General features: G+C 45.2%; 1 protein-coding gene across 1 annotated transcript in view; it reads right to left on the bottom strand.

Moving 5' to 3' along the window:
• The window catches only part of LRP4 (LDL receptor related protein 4), a 102267-nt gene extending 94886 nt beyond the window's left edge, over positions 1–7381 (bottom strand). Inside the window, exon 1 of the mRNA XM_077820215.1 lies at positions 7177–7381. Within this exon, the coding sequence (XP_077676341.1) occupies positions 7177–7381 (205 nt within the window). The remainder of the gene's footprint in view (positions 1–7176) is intronic.
• Positions 7382–12673: the final 5292 nt, after the last annotated feature.

The following is a 12673-nucleotide window of genomic DNA, read 5'->3' on the forward strand; positions in this document are numbered from 1 at the left end:
CCTAACAAAACCCTCCATCTATCTACTTCTCCCACTCTCAACTTTGTGCCATCTTCCGTGCCACCTCCTACCCTTGGAATCCCCTCCCTCTCCTTGCTCCCCAACTAAGCACCCTCTTTCAATTCCAATCCCTCCCTAGAACACAGCTCCCATTAATCCAAAACCCAGAGAAAAATTAGAAGGCTGTGCTATTTTAATATTGGACCTTATCTGCCCTACCAGCATCCTATGTGTTTGATCTGTAACATCTCTCTAATTTAGAACAAAACCGCTCCGGGACAGACACAGCATCTTCCTCTGTATCATGCAGTGCCACACTTTCCACCTCATCTGCTGGGTGAGAAAAATACACAAGAGACCCAAACAACATATGACAGGTTTCAGAGTAACAGCCGTGTTAGTCTGTATTTGCAAAAAGAAAAGGAGTACTTGTGGCACCTTAGAGACTAACCAATTTATTTGAGCATGAGCTTTCGTGAGCTACAGCTCACTTCATCGGATGCTGTAGCTCATGAAAGCTCATGCTCAAATAAATTGGTTAGTCTCTAAGGTGCCACAAGTACTCCTTTTCTTTAAACAACATATGCTTTGCCAACACCTGGAAGGTAAAGAAACTGGCTCTTCTGGTAGGTCCAAAGACAGGTCCAAGAGTAGGTTCCCTGCCGAAGGCAGTTTCCCCTGCAAGAGGAGACTGCATGAGTGGGGAAAGAAGGGTGACTGAGACTGGACTTTTTAAATATGTTTTTTCCCTTGTGCATCCCCAGCTCCCAGTAGCAGGACTGCAGCCACCACTTCTCCCTCTAAAAAGTAACCAGAGTCACTTTTTCTGTCTTTCCAGAAGAAGCACACAGAAGAAACACCGTGTCTGATACATTATACAACACCTTTGTGTAGCTGCCTCTTGGCCAGATGGGAAATTTTTCTCCTCAAGTCTTTTGTTTCCAGCTTTGATCCCAGTTTTGGATCTGCTCGGTTCACAGCTCCCTCTGCACAGAGGTGAAGGGAGAGCTGACAGGCCAAGTCAGGGCTCACTGCAAGTCACAGTCATACCTTCCATTAGGCTGGCTCCTGGCTCCCCTCCCCCTTCCAACCTGGAACTGTCCTTGAGTTTGAAAAGGTCCTATTAAACATTTTTCAGAGGGCCTTACAGAGGATACATTATTTTGATGGATCCTGGGACTAAAGAGGGGGATTTCTAAGCACAGGGAAATAATGGAGTTTGTTTTAATGGGTTTAAGAGATGCCCAGGGGCAACAAGGAGGTTTGCTTCTCAGTAAATCAAAAACACAGAAGACCAGAAAATGGAGTCAAACAACTGAACTCCAGGAAGCGGGGAAATCAGGCTCTATTTAACTGCTGCTCTTGGTTACAGCCAACTTCAGGCTGCTTGGAAAAACAGCACACACACTACATCACTGGCACAAACTTAATAGAGGAAAACAAAGAGACAACAGGGGTCAGAGTGGGGGTGGCAAGTAGAAGGAGGCACCCACCCCCTACCAGAGAGTCGGATCAATTATCCCTGAATACTAACAAGATTTCTGATTAAAGAACTGCTGCAATGCAATAAGGATAGAAAGCTCCAGCAGCCAGGAGGGGCTGTCAGGCAGTTACAAAAGGACACAGAAAATTATGCCTTGCTTGGGCATACTAAGGAATTTACTACACTAGTAAACAGGAGAGGGGTCTCCACTGCCTACAGTCCCAGTCATTCCTCACTGCTGATAACTTCAACCTCAGGGACAAGACTCAGTCAATTGCTCTAGCACCTGGAATTTGGTTTCATGCAAGCTTGTTGCCTCACCACAGCTTCTAGCAGAGGCCTGTTCCGGGAAATGTCCTATTACCACAGGTCAGTAAGGAATCAAAAATAATCTACTGCATAACTCATGGTGTGAGATAGCTGGACACTTCACTTAGCCAGGAGTATTACCATCAGAGGTGATGCATCTGCTTAGATGTTGCAGTATTTGGGGAGCAAAAGCATACGGTCTTTGTTCATATCTACGTTTTAATTCAACTAGATTGCAATTTACAATCCAAACATTTAATACAAATATACAATGTTAACCACTGAAGTGAGCTGTAGCTCACGAAAGCTTATGCTCAAATAAATTAGTCTCTAAGGTGCCACAAGTACTCCTAATCATTAAATGAACACCATTAGACTGTGGATCTCCTGGTTACCCATACAGCCCACAACATCAAATATCTGAAAACTGCAAGCCCTACATGAAACAGACATTTAAAATTTCCAATACTATTTATCAGAACTCAAAGGTTGCACTCTCATTCAAACCCCTCATGCAGGCCTGTATCTGCCCTGTGACACAATGTCCCATTTAAAAGCCAGCCTCATGTCAGTTCAGAAACCCTAATGTTGCTAGAAAATAGTCAGTCAGATTTGGAGAATTTCAATCACCTGAAATATTGCAAGACTGTTGTCAAAATTCACCAATTCCATTTGATACTAGTGAAGTGTCTATCAAAACTTCTCTTCATACCCAGGGCATGGAACCTCCTTCCACCTGGATTTGTAACATTTGAAAAAGGTCATCTGTTAAGAACAGAACTAATTCTCTGGGGCCCAAAGCTCTTGGAGGCTAGACGTGCAAACTGGAGCATCTCAGCATTTAATGGGTAGTGCTGTGTGGTTAAAGTAGAGAGAATGTGCACAAAACCTCAATATTGATTTTCACCTTGCGGTGGATTAGTCTATCACCCTCAATATAACACTGTCCCTGAACCACCAGACTCACAGAATGAATAAACCCATTATCTTACAGGATTGAAAGAATTCCCCGACCTACAAATTCTCTTCATTTTTGCCTTCAATATTGGTAAATGCAATTCCTTGCAGAAGGGACGAAAAGAAGGGATTAAAGAAATATTACTGCACCTAGTCTCTGGCCAGTGCAGACAACAAAATCCCATAGGAGAGTGACGCCTAGCATAACAGCTGTGTCAAAGAACCAAAGTTACTGCAAACCCAACTCTAAGAGCCTACGGTCAGGCACATTAAATTCATGGATGGCAGCTATGATTAGTGTTCTTTGCAAAGGTCTCTGTGAAATACAGACAGCCACTAAATACAGCATGCAAATTAATGCGATGGGTTTTCTGCATGCCAGAACTCCTGTTCTAGATTCTAAAACTTAAAGGGAGGCTGTCAACTTTAAAAAAAAAAAAACCCACACACACCCCTGTCTGGAAATGTTTTACCTACTATACGCAATAGCTTAGGAAAAGACAACAGGAAATTAGAGAAACAAATTATCTATTTTTGTAATCTAATTACTTTCTGTAGTCGACAGTCACTTTCATTAGAGTCAGGTTCACTGTTTTCCCTGTACAGTCGGTCAGTCTTCCCCCGTTTTGTGGATTTTTAATTTTTACTAGTAGTTTGCAAATTTGAGCTGCAGACACAACTGGAGAATGCTTTTCTTTTTAAATGTCCAAGAGATTGCATGGAAACACTTACATCACTCTTAAGGTTTTGGAAAGCCTTATTTTTATAGAATCTAGTTTGGGGCCTGAATTGATCTGACAATTCCCCTTTTAAAATGAAAATACTTAGTCTCTTTAAAGTACTTTTTAATATAGTTACAATATGCACCCTAATTTCCATGGTATAAGCCCAGAGAAAGGGGGACTCTCCATTGCAGAAAATGCTAGTGAACGCACAAAACTAAATCCAATTCAAAACATTTGTTTAATGTAATCAGGCTGTGCTCTCCTGTATTAACTGACAAACCATATTAATTTCATCATGGAAATGTAAGTTTCTTTGCTACCGTCAGCAAGTTTTGTTGCTGGCAGAAGTACATAAAAAAAGGCCCCCATTCTTCTTTCTGCAGCACCTAGTCTTCATTTGGAAAGATCTGGGGTAGAATTATTTTCATTGGACCTGCAACTTCTTCATCACTCTGACAAGAAAGAAGCAGGCCAGTGTCCAACACCAACCTTTATAAACAGATTTTCTTGCCTCAGGAAGGTCACCTCGCAACCTCCAGTGCTATGGTAATGGGGTCAACAGAGATCCTGTGGACCCTCAGCATAACCTGTGAGTGAGTGAGGTAGGTAGGTAGAGTAGTGTTCAGTGACTTGCCCAGGATCTCACAAGTCAGTAGCAGAGCCAGGATCAGAACCCAGGGATCCCGACTCCCAGTCCTGACCACACTTCATCTAATGGAAAGTTTCATTTTAGTTTGGGACTCTAAAAATGTCATCAGTGGGTTTGAGAAGTAAAACTTTTAAATAAAGATCCCAAACAGGGCTGGCTCCAGGCACTAGCTTTGCAAGCAGGAGCTTGGGGCGGCATTCAGAATGGGGCGGCAGTCCGTGCTCCGCGGTGGCAATTCGGCGGCACAGAAGCAGCTTTTGGGTGGCAGCTCCACCACTCTTCTGGGTGCGACAGCAATTTGGCAGCAGCTCTGCCGCTATTGCAGCAGTGGCAATTCGGCGGCGACTGCTTGGGGCAGCAAAATTGGTAGAGCTGCCCCTGATCCCAAAGATAAACCTACAGGCACAACACTCAGAAAGATTCTGTGACCTTGCAGACAAACTCTAACAGACCATCAGTCCATCAAACCCTTCCTTCCCCACCAACACCATTAACACTAACTTGCAAGCGTCTCTCTCTGTGCCTCACCTCTCCACTAGTGAATCAAACGTATGCACGCACACTTCTTTGGCACAAGCTTCCACAGCCCCTCTCCATTAATAGTGGGTCAAAGTTCAATCTGACATGCTTGTTGTTTGGATAAGAGCCCCTCTTCTTGTCCCTGAGCTGAGACACAGCAGTAAGTGTGCTGTTTTAATGGCTGTTGTACTTTGAACTGTGTGGCACCCTGAGCACCTCCGGTGTGGATGTTTTGTAAATAAAATGATTCAATCCTAAACCCTCCACACGGATATTGCTAAGATGCAATGTTGGAAAGAGACTACAGAAGCAGCAGGGCAGACACCTGAAAAGTAGGCATTTGCACCTTCCTTGACACCCACCAAAAAGGAGGCAAAATATTTGGGAATTATTTCCTTATTGAAACAAATCTGGTTTATGTTCGTGAAGTAAAGAGGATATAGTTTCCCATAACTACAGTTGGCACCACCCGTCATAAACCTCAACATTCACCTACACATGGAGACCCAAGAACAAACACTGTCATGGAACCTCAGGCACAGACAAACTGCCATAAAAAGCTTCCCATGAACATCAGTGTACTATCGCTTAGAGCAAAAACAGCAATTCACCTGCACTTTACAGTTAAACATCCCTCACCCAGGTCCCTCGTTAATAGCCAAGACACATTAACTAGGAGCACCTTGGTAACAGCCAAATTAAAATTCCATCCAGTTTTTTACCTATACAAATCTCTATGGATAAGATTCTTTCCACTCCTTCTGGATTCCAGTTAAACACCTGTACGGCAATTCCAGAGGAACTTCTAACTCCTCTGGTTACTAATACCAGATTCTCTGAGATACAAAGCTACAGCACTGTTTACCTAGCATTTTCAAACCATTTTAGCACCTTCTTCAAAAGAGTGTGCGAATAAGAAGAGTGTTCTTGATAGAAAGGGAACAACACTGCTTGAAAACTAAACACAACCTAATTGTACCCCAGAGGCAATGCTTGCACAATGATGGAGATCAGTGCAAAGATTCCTTACAACTTCAACCCAGCATGGAGAAAAATGCATTGTATCAGCCAATCGTGGAGGAAGAGAAATAAGGTACCATAACCTCCAGCTCACAAAATGTAAACTTCCCTTGTAAACAGTATTGAAAGATGCTCAACAGAGGCCCTTTCCTCCCTATCACACCACCACCCAAAAAAAATTTTAATACATCGCTGTGTAGGGGGCAGAACTAGTCATAAGAATTTTGTCCTTCTGTTTACTAGACTGGACTTAAACAGAGCAAATAGGTGGACACAATTCTCATGACTAGTTCTCAAGCTGTTCCACAACCTCTTACTACAAAGAGGTTATTACACACAGTATTCAGTATCTTTGGCAGTTCCCCTCTCTTGACATTTCTATCTCAGAGAGTTCCAAGAAGGCATGTGGGGAGAAAAACATCTTAATTCCTTCAAAAGCAGAGGGGCTAAGTTAGAAGAAGTTTCACCAAAGCAGGACTGTACCTTTAAGGGGCCGTGTTATTGGATGAGTAGCTGCATTCCTGCTCAGGAAGGGCTGCTGTCCCAACATGCAGGAGAGGCTGGAAATAACCTGCACACATACAACCTTCCAGCTCAGAACTTATCCTCTCTGTCACAGTCTCTCAAAACACACAGAGCAGAGGAAACAAACAGAGGGCGCAGCAGAAACAAAGAGCTAAATCCACTGGAGACCAAACTTCAGAGAGAGGAGGCTGCATGTTCAGCCGAAGAGAAGGGGCCCTTTGGAAAACCGTGAATCATACAAGAATAGATCAAGGGAGCGGGGTTCCTTTTCTGTGGCTTTGTAAAGGGCCTGGCCCGATTGCGGCAGCATTATCTACAGGGAAAGTTGTTCAGTGATCTTCAGGAATCCCAGGGCTCCCTTCAAACCCCCACCATCAACTCGCCCGTCTCTGGGGCAGTGGAAAAAGCGAGTGCCGAGGAGGGAAGGGGTGAGGACACAGCAGACAAAGCCCAACTGGGGAAAAGGCAATGAGATTGCCCAGGTATCTAACCCCCTGGGATGCCTCCAGCGCCAGAGCGAGGCAAACTCTCAGCCATCTCCAGCCCACTACTAAATCAACAGATTCCGCCAGCGCGCCCCCTTCCCGGGGTGCCCCGCACGCGGCGCTAGGGGGGAAGCGCTCTGCGCCCCACCCCGCGGGAGAGCCAGCCAGGTGCGCGGTACCTGACCCACCCCGCACTCGGGACGCGGCTTTGGAGGGGAAAGGGCCCAAGAGTCCGAGCAGCTGCTGGGGCTCCAAGCACCAGGGCCCGGGGGAAGGAGAAGCTGCTACCCCCAGGTCTCAGCCGGGCGAGTACAGCCTACCTTGGCCCGAGAAGCTGGGCAGTGGGGTCCTGCACCTGCGCTGCCCCGCAGGGGGAGTCCCGCACCCCGACAGCGCTGGAGGAGCGGTACCGCTACTGCCCCCCCGCCAGGGGCCTTCAGCGCACGGCGGGGGCTGGGGAAAGGGGCTGCCCGGGGAAGAGACGATCCCGAGGCAAGCGCTTACCTCGGACGCAGAGCAGGGCTCCCAGCAACAGCGGCAGGAGGGAGCCCCCGAGCCGCCTCATGCTGGCAGCCCGCGCCGCAGCTCCAGCCCTGCACCGGGCTCCGGGGCACGGAAAGTTCTCCGGGTCGCTCCGCAGCACCGGCCGCTCCTCCAACGGGCTGAGCGCTCGCTGCACCTCCGGCCGGCCGAGCTCCGCTGGGACCATGCACCAGAGCTGCGGGTGGCTCGGTGTCCAGGGTGCTTTCGCTCGTCCAGCCTTCTCTAGCGCGACCGCAGCCGAGGGAGTCCGCAGCGGGCTCAGGCTCCCAGCTCAGCCCGCCCCCGGCCCAGGCCCTGCCCCTAGAGGCGGAGCCTTGCCGAGGCAGCCTCCGCTCTCCCCAACCAGAGCCCCAGAGCTGCAGCGCTGGGGAAACTTCTTAAACTTCCGAGTCCCCAGGCAGCGGCGAACCTAGGGCAGCCCCCGTTACCCTGTCTCCAGGCTCCTTCCAGTCATCCCCCCAGAAAATGGCACTGGGGCCGCCCTGGTGTCCCCGTTACCCTCCTAGTGCGCCCCCCACATCCCGCCAGCATCCCTACCATCACCCTGTATCCAACCAAAAGGGCAGTTCCATTGCTCCCAACAGGGCACTTCCCAGCCAGCCCTGGTCCCCGCACCAGAGTAGCAGGCCTTAGCCTCCGGCACCTCCCCATCACACCTCCCAGAGGGAGGTATGTCCTAGTCCCTAACCTAGGGCATTTCCCTAGCCTGGGGCAGTCTCCATCCACCCTTACCCCACAGGGAAGCTGCCAACTGTACCTGCCTAACCCCCATTCCTTAATCCTCATTTCCCCAGCCTCCTGAAATATCTCCAGTCCCCAAAAGCTCTCTGACTAATTTATTCCTATTCCCTTTCCTCCTCCAAAAGTGCATCCCTCAGGCCAATACCCATCCTCCAGAGCAGCATCTCTGGTTTCTGAGTGCATTGCCTTGTATATCTCCATCCCTCAGAGTCTGATCTTAGTACATCAATATTCCAATTCTTTGAGATTTCTGTGTAGTTTATAGTACACTTGAACACTCTATCTGGGCTATTTTGTAAAGTCCTGCCCCTTCTCCCTGGAGCATCCCCCCTTTTGCCCCTAGTGCATCTCATCAAGTTTTTTGCCATCTGTAAGGTGAATACTCCTCCCCAGCCCTTGGCCAGCCATTGCTTTCCTGGACCCATTACTCAGTGCATGCTGCAATGTCCGCATGGGACATATCTGATACCATGTTTTAATCTCCCTATTTTATTGTGAGTCTCATGCAATTCAGTGTTCTTCTTAAAGCCCCAGATTCTAGAGACAGCTGATTAGGGGGAAATCTTAGCTTTCATTAAAAATAAATACACATGTTTCTAGCCCTCACAGTTGTGGAGAAACACTTAAAAATCTGATCCAAGTGCCCCCCAAAGATTCATAAACCAGAAAGCAAATAAACTGTTGGGTTCTTTTGTTTTGTAAACTCAATTTTTAAGCAAATCTCATTATTTTTTTGAACCTGACAGGATTTTTTGACTCTGGGGATTTACATTAGAATAAACTTTAGTTGAAAAATCAATCTTAGTTGACTTTAAAACATTAATGTGAATGAATAACTGGTTAAGAGACTCTAAACAAAGGGTCTGAACTGCTGGCTGAGGTGAGAGTTGTGTCAAATTGGTACCACTGGGTCCGACGTAGAAATGGTATTACCTAACATCTTCATTAATATGCATTCAGTGGGAGCTGCAGATGCTCAGCTCCTCTAAGGATCAAGACCTACTGATCCGCCAGAGTGAGTAACTGGCACACCAGTGAAATGTGCCAATTATGCTAAATTAGAAGGAACTGAGAAAAAAAAAACAGTGAGGAGAAAGAATGTTATTAGAAAATGGGTGAGAAAAGAAAAAATAGACTCATTCTGGTCAAATTAAGCTAATGCATCTAGAAAGACTTAATCTGAAACAGAGCCTCAATGGGGAGAAGAAACCTAAGATAGGCAGGAAGTCAGACAGAAGTTTTAAATATGGTGTGGCTACTACACAGGCCAACACAGCCCTGAGCAGGTAGGGGATACATTTCCCTCTATATGGGTCTAGTACAACTGCACCTGGAAAACAGAATTTAATTCTGATCACTTCCTCACCAGAGATATATTAATGAATTGGAGGAAATTCAAAGAAGAGAAACAAAAATGATCAGGTAGCTGGAGGAAGTGATGTAGGAGGAGAGATGAAAAAGGCTAGATAGTTGCTTACTGTGGCTAAGCAACATCTGAGGCAATGGGGGAACATGAAGAGTATGCAAATATTTGAAGAGTATAAACTTCAAGGAGGGAGAAGTATCGTTTATGGTGAAACAAGGGGTAGAACTAGGAGTAATGGGATGAAACCTACTCAGTTTTAGAATAAAATTAGACCTGTTTCCCACAATAACAAAAATACTTCTACCTATTTGTGGAAAGGAGAACAGACTCAAAGCTTGTTTATGTTTAGATTCCCTGCAGGATCTATAGGGTGAGATCCTCAGCTGGTAAATCAGCATAGCTCTGTTGAGTTCTATGATCAGGTCCATAGAAGTTTGTAAGATGCTCAGATGCACCATTGCTGAGTATGGTAAAAGTACATAGATTGGACATAGAACTTCCTGATGGTGACATGTATAAGGCTGTATAATAGTTTACTAAGGATTGAGATGGAAGCATTTTCCTGTACATGAAACCAAATCCTTTTGAGAAATACTTTGTCATGACCTTTAATAAACAAATAAGCCTGGTAACTTTTGTCCCCTCCGCTTTCCTGGGAAATTTATTATTCCCTTGTATTTGGTTGTGTTGTGTTTACAAAGTTATGCTATAAAAGGCAGAGGATACCTACTAAGCTACCAAAAAGTAGCATGGTTAGAATAGGATTGTGGGATTCAGATGACCTGGGTTCTAGTCCTGATTCTGTCACTTTTTCTGTGCATGACATTGGGCAAGTCACTTCCCCTGCCCATACCTCAGATTCCCCATTTGTACAATGGGGATAATTATCCCTACTCTGCTTTGTAAATAATTTAGAGATTCTCTGGTGAAAACACTAGAGAAGATATGATCAAAATATGATCAAGAGGGTAAGCTCCTGTGCTTGGGAAGCACGGACGGAGGCGTAAGCAGGTATGGCCACTAGCAGAGAAATGAGGGCTTATTATTGTTAAATAAATAAGTATTTTACAGAGAAACCTTGATGAGAAGAAGGAAAGACGAATTGGAGTATGTAAAAAACCTCAGGAGGTGGAGCATTGATTAACTGGGACTATAGTCTATGAGGAAAGAAACAAGTTGTTCCACACAGGGCAGTTGGGTCAAGAGAGTGCTATGGCTCTTGAACAGTCAAAATTCAAGATTTCCTGCATTACCATTATTATTCATAAGTACTGCATTATTACAACATGCATCTCAGTTCCCTTGCCTGTGACATCTCTAGTGATCAAAACAGATTGTAGCTTGAGTGGCCTAGGGTTTTGGAGTTGAAGAGCCAACGTTCCAGTTCCACATCTCCAGGAGTATGTAAAATTTATTTCATATACCTGACTCTGGCATCTTCATGTTAATACTTTATACTGTGGATTCGCCTCTTCCCTTGGTTGCTTTCCCTGAAGTTTTCTAACCATAGATGGTTTTTTTACTTTACCCAGATGTGCTTATGGTTGTCAGTTAAACTCTACTGCTTTCCTGTATACTGCTTTCAACCATCAGTGCTATATTTTACACTGCAGATTTGCAAAACGAAACACACATTAAGTGTCTTTATTCACAGTCTGAGATATGAAACTCTCATAGACATAGCTTTGTAGCTTAATAACCAAATTATAGAATGAATTTGAATTTACCTCTCTGTTACTGTATGGAAAGATAGGGCTTGGGCCAGCCTGCCAGCCCACTCACCCTGTGGCCACCATGAATGTTAAACTAAAACAGACTGACTTATTACAAATACAAAAACCCTTCTCTTGCTTTTTCTTCTAGGCACCAAGTTTTCTTGAGTGTCTTCTCCAGGCTGGTCCTCTTCTCCTTCTAGCACCTGTTCCCTTAAATACTTTATGAAAAATAATCTAAATCTAACACTCTTGCATGGTTGATGAGACTCCTCCCTGCGGTGAAATGGTGATTACTCAGGCTCTTCACAGAGCCAAAGTTGCAAATGTAGCCTGAAATCTAGCCTCAGGAACATCACAATTGACTGCCTTGTGCCTGATAAAAAGGAAAGAGTAAACAAGGGAGATGTCCATTTAAGAGCTCTCAATGGCACTCTGGTAACTTAGTTTAAAGGATGGCAAATGCCCCTAACCTCCCAGACTTATGCATTCAAATGTATGAGGATAAAGTTGGTTTCCTAACTCCAGTGTTGAGCATCTAGAAAAGTAGTTTGATTTTTCCTAAGGAGCTGAGCACCTATAAGTCTCTTTGATTTCAGGCTACCGATTTAGTTTGTAAATGTTAGCCTCTCAGCCTAACATTGTGACCAAGTGGTGGAATTCCATCACATTACCTAGAAAGGAGGGGATTGACTTATCCTAAGCAAGCATCTGAGACATGGTGCTCCTGTGCCTGATGAGATAAGGCTCCCCATTCCTGAAACACTGATGTGTATGAATTGGGTCTCAAAGGGAAGCTGTTGCTCCACAAATCCTCATGGGAAGGAAAGGGAAGTGAAAGGCACAAACATATAATTCTCTCAGCCCCACAAATCTGCTCAGTAAGAGAGATGGGTCTCTTGTTATCAAGAGCTCAGCTACTATGGTGATGAGGGATATGTAAAAATGTAGACAGATGAAGCGAGCTGTAGCTCACAAAAGCTTATGCTCAAATAAATTTGTTAGTCTCTAAGGTGCCACAAGTACTCCTTTTCTCTTTGCGGATACAGACTAACACAGCTGCTCCTCTGAAACCTAGAAATATGTGGGTGTGTGCTTTCTTGGAGATGAATCAGTCCTTTTACTTTTTTGGCATGGTAGGCTGGGCAAGGGCTGCCAACAGGTAAAAGACAGAACCCTTAGATCTGTCTGATAGAGATATAGCATATCAAGCTTCTGCCTCCCTATCAGATGGCTGACTCAGAGATTCCTCTTCATACCTCTCCCATTTCTCTACTTTGCTCTTGAAAAAAGTGTCTGAGAGAAGATTGGAACCAACTAATTGCTTCTTGACTGCACTAAATTGGAGCTGCATGAAGGCACTGATGAGGGTAAGTTACACAATTGCACACACCCTCTATGTCTCCACACCTGTCTGAGGTCGGCCACCCTCCCCACACATCTAACCTCCCTCCCAGCCATATATACCTGCAACCAATATGTTCACGCAGGTCGCTGCAGAGTTGGGACTTCATTACACACAAACATTAGATCACTGGATTGTTTTTTTAATAGTAAAAGATCTGATTGTTATTATTTAAAATATTATACTTGTGTTTAGTGGTCATGCAAGGCACCAGCTAGGTAGTCCTAGAGATGG

This window comes from Eretmochelys imbricata, chromosome 6 (assembly GCF_965152235.1).
Source record: "Eretmochelys imbricata isolate rEreImb1 chromosome 6, rEreImb1.hap1, whole genome shotgun sequence".
NCBI lineage: Eukaryota > Metazoa > Chordata > Testudines > Cheloniidae > Eretmochelys > Eretmochelys imbricata.